At 29.8% G+C, this 18,076-nt stretch overlaps 2 protein-coding genes across 2 annotated transcripts in view; both read right to left on the bottom strand.

The window, feature by feature from the left end:
• Positions 1-5,828, bottom strand: part of LOC145184741 (large ribosomal subunit protein mL37-like) — a 253,325-nt gene extending 247,497 nt beyond the window's left edge. Inside the window, exon 1 of the mRNA XM_090093263.1 lies at positions 5,796-5,828. The gene's annotated coding sequence lies outside the window, so the exon portion shown is untranslated. The remainder of the gene's footprint in view (positions 1-5,795) is intronic.
• LOC149886255 (uncharacterized) lies at positions 2,742-4,247 on the bottom strand. Its single transcript, XM_090093908.1, has 3 exons — positions 3,662-4,247; positions 3,125-3,271; positions 2,742-2,977 (listed from the first exon to the last, which is right to left on the bottom strand). Exons 1-3 carry the CDS (start codon positions 4,038-4,040, stop codon positions 2,742-2,744), a joined length of 762 nt encoding a protein of 253 aa, XP_089950034.1. The 5' UTR covers positions 4,041-4,247.
• Positions 5,829-18,076: the final 12,248 nt, after the last annotated feature.

Raw genomic sequence — 18,076 nt, 5'->3', positions numbered from 1 at the left:
CTTTTACTCAGCGTTTTTGGAGTAACTGCTCAACTTTACGTGAATAAAAATTTAGAGCAATTGCTTTTTTTTCGCGAAATCTTTTACTCATGAGCTTTTGCTTAAATGTTTAGCGATTGCTCACAAATGAGAAAAGCGCGTGAATAAAAAAGCTTCAACTAAAAAAACGGCGAGCAATTGCTTCTAATTTTACGAGCACCTATATTAGTTGCTTTTTTTTTTTTTTTGGATAATTGGACATAGATTTTATTATTTTACTACTATATTTTACTATTTTTTGGCAATTCATGTATATGTATATGTACATGTATATATATATATATATATATACATATATATATATATATATATATATATATATATATATATATATATATATATATATATATATATATATATATATATATATATATATATATATATATATATATATACATACATACATATACATATATATATATACGTTACGCATTTAGTTATATATATACTAGCACGTTTTTAACAAAAATGAAGTAGCGCATGTTGTCCTCCAATGTTTGTGTGTGTTTCATTCAATATATATAATTTTTGTATACGTTGAGTATTATAATTAAATAAAAACTGCAGCCTAATGTTGACGGATGGAGTGCGCGTTTACAATTAAAAAGTAGTTAAAGAGAACTTGCAAATTTATCACGTTTATAATACATTCGCATAATGTAATCGGTTATACAACCAAGGTATTAGATATAGTAAACAGTAATTAACAAACATAGTAATAAAACATATTAGTTGCTCTAAAAATACATATTAAAGTACGTCTTAAAATGGCCCAAATGTTTCCAGAACGAAAAACTAAATCCTATAGTACTCGAAAGGCACCACCAACAGCTTCAAACAAATATCATAAATTATATCGATTTACGGATGATAACGTTACGTGGCTAGCAAAACACTTTTTGGATATAAGTGATGAAACTCGGGGAGGATCACTAACAACCAAGCAAAGAATGGAAGTTACACTACGTTATCTAGCAAACCCTGGCTTCCAAACTGGAATTTCAAACGAAACTGGGATTCATCGCAGTACTGTTTCAAAAACTGTCTCTATGACGCTTCAAAAAATTTTGACTAAGGCTTCTCAGTGGATAGTTTTCCCACATACGGAAGAACAAATTTTAAGAGCAAAACTGGCATGGGCAAACGAAAGAGGCTTTCCCTGTACAATCGGAGCTATTGATTGCACCCATATAAGAATTGATAAACCTTATGGAGAATTTGCTGATGAGTTTATTAATAGAAAAGGGTTTGCTTCAATCAATGTACAAGTAAGTAAAATTATAAACTATTCCTCTTTCTATATACATATATATATATATATATATATATATATATATTTACTTATATTTCCCAATGGTTCTTTTTTCAATAATTTTTTTTATATATAGGCAACTGTAAATGAAAAGGCTATATTCACCAGTGTTGATGTTAGTTGGCCCGGATCTGTTCATGACTCAAGAATTTTTAAAAACTCTAATATATATCCACTATTAAAAGGTTTAGAAAATAGAGGATATCTTCTAGGAGATGCAGGGTATGGTATAACCCCATTTTTGATGACGCCATTTGAAAATGCTCTAACAGAACTTGAAAAGAACTTTAACAAAAAACACGCTAAAAACAGAGTAATTGTAGAACATGCATTTGGTCAATTAAAAAGACGCTTCCCAATTCTCAGATACGGCGTAAGTAACTTTATTCCCAAAGATTATATATAAACATGATGGTAAATATATATCGATTAACATATGTTAATTTTTGTTTTTTTTCTGATAAATAAATTGAGAGTAATTTTTGTACCACCACTTTAACGTAATGTAACTGTGGTGTAATAATTTTATAGGTAAGAATTAAGCCAGAGATGATTGCTACATGTATCACTGCATGCTTTATACTGCACAATATTGCAAAAAATTTAAACGATCCAGATTTTGAAGATGAAGATGTCGAAGAAGATGACGATGAAATTGTTCCTGTAATTGAAGAAGAAAACGAACAACAACTTCGTTTACTTGGTCAGCAGCGTAGAAATGAAATTGCATTGGCAATATTGAATTAAGAGACTTTTAATTTTTAAATTTTTAGACATTTAAATCAAATTAAGTGCAATGTCTTTTTATTTGTAACAAATTGAAAACAACATATAACTTTTATTTTATTGTATTGTTTATATTATTAAAAATATTCTTTCAAAGTTTTCTAAGATAAATAACTAATTTAAAGAATTTTTAAGATGTGCTAACATACATTTTCATGTTTTATTTACAGTATAATATACAAAAGATTCTCAAATGTCAGTTATAATATGTTTTTGACTTAATAACTTATTTGATAATACTTTTATGTAGTAAATGTTCATTATAAGGGTATTATTAAAATATGCATTTTTTGGTAATATATTTATATTATGCTATAAATTTTAGAAATATTTTTAAACAAATTATAACTGACATTTAAGAAATAAAATGAAACATAAAAACTACCTGGAAATAACAGATAAAGAAGTGACACTTTAAAATAGATTTTAGTTCCTGTGAAATGTACAAAAAATACTTCTATTAATTGAAATTAATTCATCCTTCTTTAATTACTATGCATAACGTTTTCAAATGTTGAAAATATAATGCATGGTCAAAAAACTGATTTAAGTAAGTTTAAAACTTTTGTACATTTAACAGCAACCAAAATTTATTTTCACATTTTTATGTTTTATTTCCATCAACATTAATGTCAACATCAATATCTATCTCCTCTTCATTTAATATATGATGGGGAGTACTATTTTTCAACTTAAAACTTTTTAAGCGATAATAATTTAGCTGCTCCAGCATGACCACACGCTGAAGCTCTGTATTAGTCCATTTTATTGTTTCTTTAGTTTCACCAGGTAGTTTTGAGCTTTTTGGAACTGACCTTGATGCTTGAGAAGAAGTGTTCCCTGAGAAATAAATAAATTTTGGTAGAATAAAATTACCAAGATATAGATAAATTTACATAAAATATAAAGAGAATAAAGCTATATTGAAAACAGGTGTACTGCAAATATACTATATTAAAGAATAAAAAAACCACATTAGTAACTTACTGCAACTACTTTTAACATTACTATAAGATTCAACTGATGGTGACAATGAAAATATTGTGTGATTTTTTAATGAGTTGTTGAATATAGAATCATTTGTTTCAGCAACACTTGTACTTGGAGTTTTTTTTATGCCTGCCGATATTGCCCCTAAGCATACATTATATATATATATATATATATATATATATATATATATATATATATATATATATATATATATATATATATATATATATATATATATAAAAGAAAACTAAAAATTAGATAAGTGTTTTTACTAATTTATATATATATATATATATATATATATATATATATATATATATACATATATATATATATACATATATATATATATATATATATATATATATATATATACATATATATATATATATATATATATATATACATTATGTGTGTGTGTATGTGTGTGTGTGTGTGTGTGTGTGTGTATGTGTGTGTGTATGTGTGTGTGTGTGTGTGTGTGTATAATAATATGTACATAATTATATACATAAAGTTGTCTTTACTAACCATCAATTTGTGTGAAGGTAGGATTCTTTTCTGTATCTAAAAGATTAGCAAGTTTTACTTCACTTATTGAAAGCTTTATAGGCTTGTTTCCAGTTCGATGGATATCAGACTTTTTTTTCAGCCTTGTTTTCATGTTGGCAATCTTTTTTGCCAATGTTTTTATATCAATCTTTGTTCCTGTTGCTTGGAACACTTGGTCTTGCATTCTTAAAAATGCTTCGTTTTTCTTTATCTTAACGCTTGGAACTTGGCTTTTTTTTAGAAGGATCGGCAATTCGCATAATATGTTTATAAAAATTTCATCTTCACATTTGTTAAAACTTTGGCTAGCTATATTATTTTCACTTGATTCAATTGAAATCTGGTTTGAAGTAGCCATTTTTAAGCATTAAAAGTTTAAAAAGCTATTTATATCGGCAACGGCATATTGCTTTTACTCCGACACAAAAGCAATTGCTTGTGAGCATTAGCAAAACTTTATTCACACATTTTTGAGCAATTGCTATTGCAGCGAGCATTTGCTTTTAGCTTTTACTTTTACTCAGAGCAATTGCTTGTTAGCAATTGCTCTTTTTTATTCACCCGGCCTAATATAGTCCTACTATTCTTTGATTATGAAATTTATACCTTTCGTTTAAAAAAGCCAAACAAGTACAGAGCATAAAAATATAAACTTTACCTCAAACATTTTAATCTCAAATTAAACATAAGAAAACACTTCCCAAATAGCGCCAATCTTGCGGCGTTTCTAAGGAAGTGTTGAATTTCTAATAATTGTGTTGACAGTCTAAATGTGTTTCTAATTTGCATTCAATTCTGCTTGAAGAACATTGTTTTAAGTAAGTTTTATATTTCATAAACGTAATGGTAGATTTTTACTTCTCCGTAACGTTTTAGTTCCAGAATCAAAGTTTATAATCACCAACACATACGCATGAAATAACCAGTATGATTTAATGGCAAACGTTTTAAGATTTCAAATCTTCGCTTTTTGTTTTTTTTTTCTCAGTTTAGAGTGAAGAAACGATGGAAAATTGTGAGGTCGGATTTTGAAGAAAGTTTCCCGATGATTTGATTAGCAGTTTTAAATTGGTTTATTTATGCGTTTCCTTTGTAAGCCTTTTTCATACAAATGCTAACAGTATTTAGAGCTGCACTTGCTTTACAGTAAAGATCAAAGAACTTAAGAAAATTCTTTTGTCAAATCCAGTATTTAATACCATTTTTCACTCTAGGAGCATCAAAACTTTTTTATTTCACCTGCTCTTTTTTTGTTATTTACGGATGTGAATTTCTTCTAAAGTATGTAAGTACAAGTAAACTTCACTCAAAATACCTTTTAAGTATTGTTTTGGTGGACAAAACAATAGTTAAAGGTATTTTTAGTGAAGTTTGCTTGGGTTTAAGAAGACTCTTTTATGCTTGGCGTAGCTTATATAAGCCATCGGAAATAATTAGAAATAACTGAAGACAAACGATAAACGTGATATAACAGCTGTTGCATCTAAAACAAAGTTGTAAAATTTAGTTAAAGAAAAATCTTTATAATTAATTGTATAACTTAGTGTAAGGCAAGTCTCAACTGTTGTCAAATTCAGTTGAGTTTGGTAGGTTGAGTTTTACTTGCAATGTCAACATTGAAAGTTAAACTCAACCTACCAAACTCAACTGAATTCAAATGCTAAACTCTCAACTGCTGTTGTTTTATATTAATAAAAGTTTATGAGGACCAACTTTTTTAGGTCAGTTCAAGGTGTAGCAAATTTAGTCGCAGGAAGAGAAGTACAAAATGAAGATAAAAAAATACAACATTGTTGCATCGTCATATTATATCCCACAATTATTGTTGAGCTTCATGTCTCATAGTTAACAATATTTTTTTTTCTTTTACTAAAACGTACCGAAACTTATGAAGACCAGTATTACTTCGTATTCGAAGCTCTGACTTTTTCCATTTTCTAACTACAGTTGAATTTTCGTCAACAAGTTTATCAGAATCATAAACACCTGGAGGAAAGAATTCCGCCAAACTACTTCTGTGAAAAGTAAAAGATATTGGTCTTATCACATTTAGGGTATGACCAATTCTTTCTACACTAGACTGAAATAGTTTCAGAAATAATATTTTTTTAGCGTAATCACAGTGACTAAAATGTAGTATGTGTTTTTTCCGCTTAAATTTAAAAAACAACTATTACAAGATAAGGAAGCAAACAAAAAGCTAAAAAACATTTCTAACCAATCAGTTTATACTCTTAAAAGCTGTTCGAACTTTTATTATGTTTGTTGCTCTTTTTTTAAGTGTTGTTGTTCATATTTTTAAAAAGTTCTGGTTTACGTAGGTATTGCTAAAGGTTTTATGGTTTTGCTCAAGATATAAAAAGAATTTAACAATATAGAGTAAATTTATATTTCTTACACTTCTTATATTTAATACACACATACTCTCTTTATAAACATGTAATGCCTATCTTATCTAAACCTAGGTATATTACATAGATTGTTGTTTTTACCAGTAATTCTAAAACATTTTTTTGGTTTATAAAGGCAAAACCACTACATGATATAATTTCTGATAACAAATATTTAAAACAGTTCTTAGCCTAATTCACAATACAAAACAAACACTAGCAACTCTATATTCTAAACTGAGTTTATATTGATTTTGTTCACTATCTTAAAATTGTCAAGACTTTAAAGGTTATCTGTCTTGCCAAATCATCCGAAATAAAAATACAACTTGAATTTAAACGAAACTAAATAAATTTTAAATTAGTTTACATATTCAGACATGAAGTGGTAAGGTTCTGCAATGAAAATGCATTAATTCACTGGCTTTAGATTGCTTTGTTTCAACTTTTAAAGACATTTGGAAAACCAAACGTCGATGGTAAGATATTGCTTATAAACCCACCGCTTTTCTTTTGATAAAAAATATCTCTGGAAGAAAAGATAAATCAGCGTTTGCATTACAAAAATAAATCGTATCTTAGTTTACGACCACATTACACAGATGAAAGCATAGTGGTTTTTGTAATCAGATTTAAGAATGACGCTAAAGTGAATAAACAAAATCACTAACTAAATACGGATAAATAGAATGGTTATGTTTAAATAAAAAGTACTTATAATTCTTAGAAAATTGGATGACTGAAACTAGAAAAGTTGCTATAATTGTGATAAAGAGTAGTTTAGAAATTATTAAAACCCTTGGATTGTTTACTAAACTGAGAACGAAACAGGAAAAGCTACATAAATGGGTATCAGAGTTGGTTAGAAGTTATTAAATACCCTTAAATTGTTTATTAAACGATATCGTAATAATGAAATATGGAAAACGTTCTAACTTTAGAAGGTTAATTTTCTCTATACATTTTAGTTTCATTTTCTGCTTTTCTAAATTTATTCGTGTAAAATAGAAAGCGCTAAATTTTAATTTTTAAACACTGTTAAACTTTTGTGCAATTCAGATATTTATTAATTATATTTTAAGAACATCTAAAGCTATTTTGAGTTGCTTATGATCTACTATAAATGGTTGCTTTTCAATAAATAATATGCGGTTAAGGATTTATAATTTACAATCTACTGTAAAGTTTACTTTAAGTTCGTTAAGGATGAAATTTGTTGTTAAAAATATTGTTAACAGCAACTGTTTGTCCACTCTGGTCTAAAAGCATCGTTACAGGGTATTAATTCAATAAAGTAGAAGAAGATTTTCTAAGAAAATTGTTTTAAAAAGTTAATTGCTTGCTTATTTATGTTTTTACCCATAATAAAAACTTTTGCTGAAAGTTTCTAATGATGAAGGCTTTAATCACTACAATGTTATTACCAAGTTAATACATTAATGAATTATTGGCCTTTATCATTTAAACACCATTAAAAAGATTTTCTAACACAGAGTAAAAAAAAAATAATAAAACAACAAACCGTTTTTATAGTTTTGTTCAAATAACTTTACATTTATGGCTTGAAATACTGCTGTCCCATTTTCTCCTTACATTAAAGACTGCTTGATTGACATGTATTCATGGGAACAGGTTTATCTTTGGATTTTTCATTCACGATTCCAGACATTTTTATAAGAAGTTTCTTCTCTTATGGTCATAAATGTGAGTTAATTAAAAGTATGAAATGCTAGTTTTTAAAATAAATTAAGATATTTTGAGATATGTTAATATGTTTACAAAACAATTTTTCTGTTTTGCATTTCTTTTTTTATTCAAGTTTACCAATTTATTCAAAACTGTTCAGCTGTTAAAAAAAAAGCAAATTTTCCACATTAAAAACTTACTAGAAGATACTTTGCATCGCTCAAGGCTCCAGAATTTTTAGAAAAAAAGGAGGAAATTAATAAGAAATAATTACTTAGCCAATAATTGTGTCTGATGATATTTTCGAGACATGCAAAAACTGCCTTATTTTGTATTTTATCAAGTTGTTCAGTCATGATAAACATTAAGATTTTCTATAATATTAAATATTTAGTCTTTATTTTTTGCTTTGTTGAAAAATGCATAAAGAGCTTAATATATTATAATTTTTATTCCTGAATTATTTAATTTGATATGTGTTGATTTTTGGTTATTTTGAATAAATTTGCATTAAAGTATATAGTTGAAATCAAATTAGAGCAGTAATTTAAGGATTTAGAGTTAATAGCCTGTTTGTGCTTACTGGGCAGAGTAAGGTTGGAAACTTGCACCATTATTATTAATCAGTTCTTATATGCAACTAGGGAAATAATTTATTTGGATCTAGCGTTACTACGCTCTAGAAAGTATCAACTTGGTTCTGTAACTTTGACTTTACAAGTGTGCCACGAAGTTAATTAAGTTAGAAATAAACCTTTTAAAATATCTATTATACTTCAGTTTGAACGCAGGTTTTTAATTTAAACATTAAAATCAAGCTGTAGTCTGTCTTATGATGCAAGATTTGGTTGATGAGTTTTGATATTTAGCGTGATTGTAACAATTAGCTAGAAGTTAAGCATGAGTTTTTTGAATGCTTGATTTTGAGTTATGACAAAGATAAATCTGTTGTAATAATGTCCTGTGGAAAATGTGTAAAAAAATTAGTAGCTATGAAATTTTACGCTGGAGTTTTTTTAAAACGCAAATTAAATTGATATGTAAATTGATTTGGAGCAAGATTTTAATTTTATGTCAACTCTCATTTGTTCATCTATGGATATATGTTAAAATTACCATGCAATCAAAAAGAATCTCTAAGCTTTTTAATTGAACTCATGATTAAACTGAGAAAGTAACGTTTTCTAAAGTCCTGGGGATGACAAATTAAAGTCAAGGTTAAAACACTCTTTATAACACCTGATGACTAAAAAATGAGACAGCTTTAAAATTGTTATTATAGCCATAGTTACATAGCTATCAAATTTCTTTAAAATAAATTTATAAACAATTATATGATATTTAAAAAAAAAATTTATTGGTTTTAAATAACATTATTAAAAGCAATTCGACCTAGACGAACTGAAGTTATTAAGGCATAACGTTTTGCCACTTCCCGATCCATTTTGTTAAAACAGTTAACTATATGCCGTTTGAGTTGAGGAATGCTTGTTGCTTGCCAATTATCCTCGTAAACTAAGCGTTTCAACTGACCCCAAAAATCCTCAATCGGTCGAGCTTCTGGTACATTGAGTGGATATTTTACCTTTAGCAGGCATTTGATGTTATTAGCATCGAGAAAAGAAACCACTTCATTTGCATAGTGCGAGCTAGCTAAATCTGGACAGAACAAGTACTCTTCATTTTTATAATGTTCATCAATTAAGGCTATTAACCGCTTGCGGAGACATCCGATGTATGCTTGTTTATTAATTACCTGGCCACTTTCAAAAATGATTGGTTTTAAAGTCCCTTTGGTCGATATAATTAAAGAGACTAGCACCTTTTCCTTGTACTTCTTCTTTCTTTTGAATTTGACGTCGCTAGTTGTAGATGACACGTCGCTAGAATAGAAGCCATCGTTGCCAGCCAATATTGCATTCGCAAATTTAAAATATGATTTGTCATCCAAGACAAAATTAAAATTCCTAAAATTGCGATATATATACCGACGCAAAGATTTGATTCGAGCTAGTTGGCTTTTGCTTCAATGTGGAATCTTTTTCTTCTTGTAATATCTAATATTCGTCTTGTTTTTAAGAATTTTAGATATATATGATTGGTCACAATCGAATCTTCGAGCTACTTGACGTTGTGAAACACCGTGATGATGATCAAATGGCATTTTCAATTGGTCTATGTGCTTTTTGTACATTTTTTTTCGCATTTGGACCGCTTTCTTTTTTTCGTTGACGCCTAAATTAGTGTCTTCACGGTCTAGAGCAGGATATATGGTCGCTTTCGATGCTCCTTCATCTAGAAAGCGTTTTACTATGAAGATTTTTGGCTTTTCCAGATGCGAATTTCTAAATTGGCAAATGCGTTTTCTTAGGTCTTCTTGTTTTATACGGAGCCATTTTAATTAGTATTTTAAAACTATAACATAATTTTAATAGAGTATTAAATTCCCTATAAATATACTAATTTATTTCAATTGCATGATTATGAATAGCATACATAAATTGATACAAACTTTGTCTCATTTTTTAGTCATCAGGGGTTAGTTACGACAAATTTTTAAATAAATGATATTAAATTAAATGTAGAACTGTTTTAATCAATATCAATCTTAAAAGAGTGGCAACAAAGCAAGCACATTGTGCACAAGTTTTGTAATAATAAAAATTAAAGTAATAAGTCTTGGAGAAAGAGGTAAATAGTGATGACTATTTGAATATTAACAAAAAACATTGTATTCTCGGCTTCTGATGGTATTAATAACATTATAACTCAATTTATTAGTTCCTGCATGTTTTACTGATGGGGTTCTCTTCTTCTTTTTTTTTTTTTTAAGTATATTTAAAGCATTGTTGGTGAGAATTGAGATTAACTGGACAAAACTTTTTTCATGGATTTTTTTTGTTTTATTACAAGTGTAAAAGATAAACTTGTTTCTCTGTAAAAAAAAAAAAAAAAAAAAAAAAAAGAATACTTTTTCTTGCCTTAATAAAACAATTTGCCCTATCGGTGAACTGGCAGATTTTATAATTTTTTTGTTTTCAATAGTAGAAAATAGAAATAATACTAAATTAAATTAAACACAAAAAAAAAAAAAGCAACCTTAGTAAGTGATTGATTAACATAATTACATAAAATACTGTATGTACAATATCAGTCTCATCAAAAACAACTGCATAAACAATAGTCTGTCTATTCAAAGTTATGCAAAATTCATTATGATATTTATAAAATGAAAGAGGGATGATTTTATTTCAAGAGTTACAAAACACTATCTGGAAAGTCTTTTTTTTCTAAGAGTGCTTTGATATACGTAAGGTACTGATCATTTGATCTGATGAGCACATAAAGCATTGTTAAAGGTCTTAATTTGTTTTTGAACGTGAGTCCTTTTTTGTTTAAAACACACGAAACTTTTTAAAATCTTTATTCCTTGCTTCTTGGGCCTCTTCACTCATCCCAATTGGCAGCACCATCTGATCAATAACTTGCCATCCATGTATCAAATTTCTGTACAAACACTGTGGCATTTTGTACTAGGGATAAAGTTGTAAAAAGAGCTCTGCAGTTGCTAGGAAATAGTCATTGAATTCATTAGCATCAATTATGAAATCAGTTAACAATGTAAACAGAACAGGTATCTTTTAAACTAAATTTACATCAACATCAATAATTGCAGATGTTTGTTCTGCATTTCTGAAGAGTCGTCGAGTAGTTTTGCCATTCTTTGATTATACTAAACCACCAGACCTAGGAAGATCAATCAGCAGCCCAACCTTATGTCTGAATATAGATTGAATTTAATTTTATTTGGCTTTGTCTTTATCTTTGTTAACAGCAGACTCAGATGCCTACTTCTTAACACCAACTTTGTAACTAAAATTAAGCAAACACTCCATGCCATGAATCCATGCATGAAGTGTTGATAAACCATAATTCAATCCAGCCGGAGTTAAAGGAAAACCACAATCAATATGAAGTTGGTTAATTTGATTAGTTGTTGAATCAGAAATTGTACAGCACTGACACTAGAATTAGTAGCGTAGTTAATTCAGACTCAACCTTCCATCTATTATAGTAACATCAACTCTGTGAAGAACAGTTAAATTTAAAGACTTTGGCACAGCCGTTTTAATTAAGTTCGCATTAGCATTTTACAAATTTTTTTGCGCTGCATTAAACACATTTATTTTCTATTTATGAACCTAAACCGCACAATCTGGCAGTATTATGTTGATGATAGGTGTGTAATTTTTCAAATTATTTTCTTAACTTCACCAGAGAATCCAGCCAACTCAAGTCGTACAAAGCAGGTAAGACACAAACTATTCTCTTGAACAAAGCTTCTGTTTTCCAACTCATCAGAACTTTTGTATAAATGATTTGCCCTTTTGACCCATTATAGCCAACTTAGGATTGCATAAAACACCTATCAAAAGCTATTGAGTTTACAATACCATGTTGTACTTTCAACAGACGAAACACAGTGTAATCAATCAAAGCCTGGAAATTGACTGCAGCAGAGTAATCTGTTGCCATCCATGTTTTACGGCTCGGCAAAAACCCTTTTTTTACCTGACGTAAAAGATTTTATGGTGGATATAAATTGCAGTGTTTGTCTTTTACATTATTTCTTAAGTACTGGTATAATCATTTGCTCATCTCAATATCTGACAAAAAAGTAAATCCTTCATCTGATGTAATGGCACTGTGACCTAGTTCAGTATTTTGGTTATTAGCGATCCTCTTTACTATTTTAGTATCTTTTCTTTTACCATCTTTCCAGAGGTGTGTGCCACCATCATGCAAAAGTTCACTTGAATTTGAAGCTGACAAAGATGTAAGTTTTCTTTTCTTCGTTTGTTGTGATGAATCTTCAAATGATATGTAGGCCTGCCAAGTTGCTTATTATTCTTCTCCTCTTTTGATATGTAAATAAAATCATTTTCCAGTTATGTTGAATTATTCTGAATAAACTTTTCGTTAAACTCATCAACATGAAATTTCAGATCTTGTTCTTTAATAAAACTATGCACTAGTATACGGTCCTCTTTTTTACATATTAGTAGATTGTTGAGGCTAATAAATTAATGAGTTATACATCTTGGGACACTCATTTATTAACTAAAACATAAAAACTGTAAACTAACAATTAACTCCTTGAAAAAATGTCATGTTTATAACAAATTAGGTCTACTTTTTAGTGTAGCATACTTAAGTTTAACAGAAATAAGACTCAGAGAAACAAAAAATTGTGCGCAGAATTAAAGACATTTTTCAGATTTCAGAATTAAAGTAAAAATGTAAAAAAAGTGATGGCCTGATGTTACTCCCAAATGGAAATAAAGAAAAAGAAACTGGCCCAACGAACAACGCACTATTGCAAAGCCGTCTGCGGCCGATAATAGATTTAAGGAAACTCTCAATTGGAAGTATTCATTTTCGGATGTTGAACGTAAGTTGCTCTCTAAGTATAATTCACAGCAAATATTAATTTACTTCATCTTTAAAGCAATGTTCTACAAATGGCTGAAACCAATCAGCCCAACACAACTTTCATCTTTTATTGGGAAAAACGTCATTCTAAAATCTGGAGAAGATTTTCATACGCATGATGAAATATGGAATGAATCATTTGAAGCAATTAAAACAGCTCTCGCTTGTTTGTTCAGATGCTGATGGCTTTTGAAAGCAACTGTCTCCGATATTATTTTATAAACAAAATATTTGTTATTGAGACCATAGATCCAGAAGCAAAAAAGAAGTTATAGAGAAAACTAAATGGATAATAGACAACATTCGAGAACACATACCATCAAATGCAAATGATGGTATCGTTTTTGTAGAGGATATGATTCAGAAGTTAACTTCTTTTGATGGGATTGTATCAAATGTGCGAGAAAAAAACTATTCGGACTTCTTAATGTAAAAATTCTTGAATCAAATTTAGACTTTCTTTTTGACAAATTCGATTTAAGTTTCCTTAAAGACTCAATGGAAATAAAAAAAGTCGAAGAAAGGATTTCCAATTATGTAACAGGAATTAAATCATTCTGAAGAATTTAAAATTGAAAATTATGTGTCCGAAAAATTAAAACTTTTTACAAACAAGTTAGCAACCGTGGTTGCCAATTTGGATCCTGCTGTCCCAAATGCAATTCATTAAACGTCTGCCTCTCGGATCCGTTTTCTCGAAATAAACCGGAGCAAGCGTAACGAGACGAGAAAATTCCCGGAAAAAGACAACGATACAAAAGAAAAGGTCCTGGAATAAAGTTAAAAAATCGGAAAATAAATTTTGTCTCGGAATTTAAAAATTGTGTCCCGGATAACTATAAAACGTTGCGAGAGAGATTAATGACATTAACAATATACCGTGGTGTGACCTAAGAAAGTCCAATGCTTTAAGAAAGTCCTAATTTAAGAAATGACAAATTTCGTATATATAAAATAAACATTTGGAGGAAATAACCAAGTTGTTTTAACTAAATATCTAGTTCGTTAAAATAACTAAATCATAAAATTAAAATAACTAAGTCATACAATTAAAAAACTCAAATTCAAGAAATACAAATGTCAATAAACCCATAAAAACCTTGTTTTCCACCATTTTTCACAGTAGTTCATTATATCAAAACAAATGAAAATGTTAAAAAACAAGGTTTTTATGGAAACATTGACATTTCTATTTCTTGTATTTGAGTTTTTTAATTGTATGACTTGTTTTAACATATCAACTATATTTTCAAGAAACATATTTCTGTCATCATATGCTACTTACAAATTTGTTAAAATGATTTTTTTTGAATAATGATTTATTATTCGAGAAGTACTATATATTTCAAATAGCATTACTGAACAATTTCAGTATTTCCTGCAATATACAAATAACATTATTTACTTAAATATTATGGGAAACTTTATGTAATATTTGTCAAAGAAATAATAACATAAAATTTTAAACTGTGTAAAGTGAAAAATTATATAAAGTACTCAAAAATGTTTCTAATATATATTAATAAAATTGAGATTAGATCTTATTCCGAATATCCGTGAGTAAGGAGTGGATAAATTTCGATTTTGGAAGGATTTATTTAACGAAATCATTTAAAACTGAAGAAATTAGCAAAGAGAACATAAATAAAGGCTATTTTAGATACATTTATTTCAAAAGTAAAAAAAACTAAAACAATATGGTAGAAATTATGATTCTTTAATAGAAAAAGAATGCAAATTGCTTCAAGAAAACTTTATGACCAACAAAAGTAGCCATTTTGGTTCTGGAAAACCCCACAAACAATCGGTCGTTTTTGGAGAGCAAAGCAAAAGAGAAAAAATAAATGTACTAGGTGTTGAACATCATGCTATATTTTTAATCTTCGCAAGAAGTACACTTTTTAAAATGAGTCAAATGTTTTATAGATTAAGAAAGTTAAAGATATTTTGGACGGTAGCGTATCTAGGGTAGGGCAGGCAGGGCACGTGCCATCGGCGCAAACCTGAAAGGGGCACAAATGAGGCTTGGCGTACATGCGGCTAAAGAAGAAGTAATGATGGTTAATTTTTTTGGAACCATCGCTGCGCTTTACGTTTTTTTCTCAAGATCAACTCAACGATGGCAAAAACTTAAAGATGCTGTGCCTATTACTTTGAAGTCCGATTCCGATACCAGGTGGAGCACCAAAACAGAATTAGTAAAACCTGTACACACCTAGATTGATGAAATAGTGGAAGTTCTTCAGAACTTAATGGTAGACGAAAGCACGTCAAATGAAACGAAAAGCGATGCAAAGCAGCTTTAAAATAAAATTTTAACGTATGACTTTCTCACATTGCTAGGGTTTTGGAACAAGATTCTTGGCCGAATTGACCGTGTTCAAAAGAGGTTGCAGGACCCTAAAATGAACTTTCATAATGCAGCTTTAGATTTGAAATCACTCCAAGATTATTTCCAATGTGAGAGAGAAGTCTTAGTTAATGACTCAATAAAAGAAGAAGTTCAAATTTGTAACAAATGGGGTGTTGAATTTGAAAGACGTCAAAGGAGAAAAAAAAGAATGGATGGCGAAGTGTATAGAGATGTTGGGTTAACAGCAAAAGAAGAAATGAAAAGGGTAATAAAAGGGACTGTCGACCGTCTTTTCAATGAAAACAAGAAGCGTTCGATTATTGGAAATTGATGAAAAATTTAGATTTCTTCTTGATGTGTATGGGTTGTGTTTCAATACGGAAATCAGTCACTTAGAAAATCGATGTAAAAAATTTGGCGAAGTCTAAAGTTCTGATGTGGATGGACGAGAACTGTACGAAGAAATTATGGACTGTAGAGTGCTGCTTGCTAGCCGTAAGGAAAAAATATCAAGTCCCGAGCAACTACTTATGTTTATAGTTGAATATGGAGACGAAGACGTTTTCCCTAAAATGCGTATAGCATTGCAATTATTGCTAACAATAGCTGTGTCTGTAGTTAGTTGTGAAAGATCATTCAGTAAACTTAAACTGATTAACTCTTACTTGAGAGCTTCGATGGGCCAAAGCCGTCTCTGTGATCTTGCTTTACTAAGCATAGAGCGAGAAATTACAGAAGAAATTGATTTTGACAATGTTATTAAGAAATTTGCAGCAATTAAAGCTAGAAAAATAAATTTGTAATATATGTTACATAAACAAATTGCTTATTTATAATGAATAATAAAGTTTTATTAAAATTTGTGTTATCATTTGTTAAAAAATTGTAATTAAGCACTTTATGTGAGGGAGGAGGGGCGCGAGATCGGTGTTTGCCCCAGGCGCTATTTACCCTAGGTACGCCATTGATTTTGGATAAAACCTTTCCTTTAACTACGAGTATAAAACAAACTCTTGCATTAAAAGTTAATACTGGCCTCAGCGGTAAACAATACCAAATGATCAGAAACTTAGCTCTGGGATGCATATTTATCCCCTTCTTGCACGACATTTTAGTGGAAAAAGTTAAATAGTATCCAAATACTACTTTTTTTCTCTGATTTCAGCTTCTACCATTAATATTGCTAAATAGCTGCTAATATTGCTACGTTTGTATAGATGGTATAACAATTTTAATTTCAGCAGCTGAAATAAATAATGGTGATTGAGCCAGAATTTCATTACTTAAATTTAACATTAAGGATTAACTAGTATGTGTCGTTATGTCTCGTTATGTCCCGTTAAAAAGATGTAAATTCCGGGAAATTGTAAAGCTCCTACTTTGTCCGGGACATCTCGTCTCTACTCGGTATCGTCCCGGATTTCGACTGAAAGTTGAAAATTGTCTCGATTTTTCTCGCTAATTAAGGGGTTAAACTTTTAGGATTGTCTCGTCTTGTTTCAAATAAAAAAATAACGAGACGCAGACGCTTATTGAAAACTTCTCATGGCCGCCATTTTAAAACAATAGGAAAGTGATTGCTGATAGTTAAATTTTTCAAATGAAATTAAATCTAGCTTTTGTTTATTCAATTCACGTCTGATAAAGGGGGGCTGAAACAACATTTCAATGTTATTTTTTTCAGACGATGACAGAATGTTTCCAAAACAAAATGAATAAAATTGAAAATGGAATGGTGCTAAAACATACTTATAGTAAGAACTTAGAAAAAAAATTTTTTTTTTGCATCATTTATGCATGCGCATTTGGTGCAAAAATACGCAAAGATCACAGCCCATCTATTTGCATACAGAACTGTACGTTAGGAGCTTTGAATAAAGTGTTTTACTGCACTTCATAACACCTGTTTGAAGATACTCCTTAATATAGCCTCAATTCTAAACTTTAACTCAGCACGACTAGTTTACTTGATAGAACAACAGTTTAACAGATTCTATAACTACAAAAGCAGTTGTAACTTATACAAACAGCGTGCGGAGTATTTGGTGGAGACAACCACTTTTTCTTTTTCAAGCTCCTTTTAGGTCGGCAAAACAATAAAGATTATTTTCAGGGAAATTTACTTCTGTATAAGAAGACCTAACACCCTAGTCATAGCTTATACGATTTATGCCAAATTTTTATAATTATATGAAGGTACTATATGCAGGTAAAATACCCAAGTAGCAACGTTTGTATGGCCCGACAATGGTCTGGTTCTGGCTGCGGAACATGAACGGGCCTGGCGTGCCAGACCTTGCGCAGTGCCGCCATGCACATTGACTTAATTATGGTCCAGGGCTGGCTAGCCGTTGCAGGCTATGGCGTTTCAACGGGCCACCACTGGCAAATGATTATAGGTCCTGTGCAAGCCCATAGATTAACCAGAGCTGAATCGCTGACGGGCCAAAAACAGTAAATCACTATTATTAT

Source organism: Hydra viridissima, unplaced genomic scaffold, assembly GCF_058129835.1.
Source record: "Hydra viridissima isolate aposymbiotic clone 2 unplaced genomic scaffold, HvirCarnegie_v1 scaffold_7, whole genome shotgun sequence".
NCBI lineage: Eukaryota > Metazoa > Cnidaria > Hydrozoa > Anthoathecata > Hydridae > Hydra > Hydra viridissima.
The sequence above is the reverse complement of the archived record's forward strand: the minus strand, read 5'-3'. Positions and strand labels throughout refer to the sequence as shown.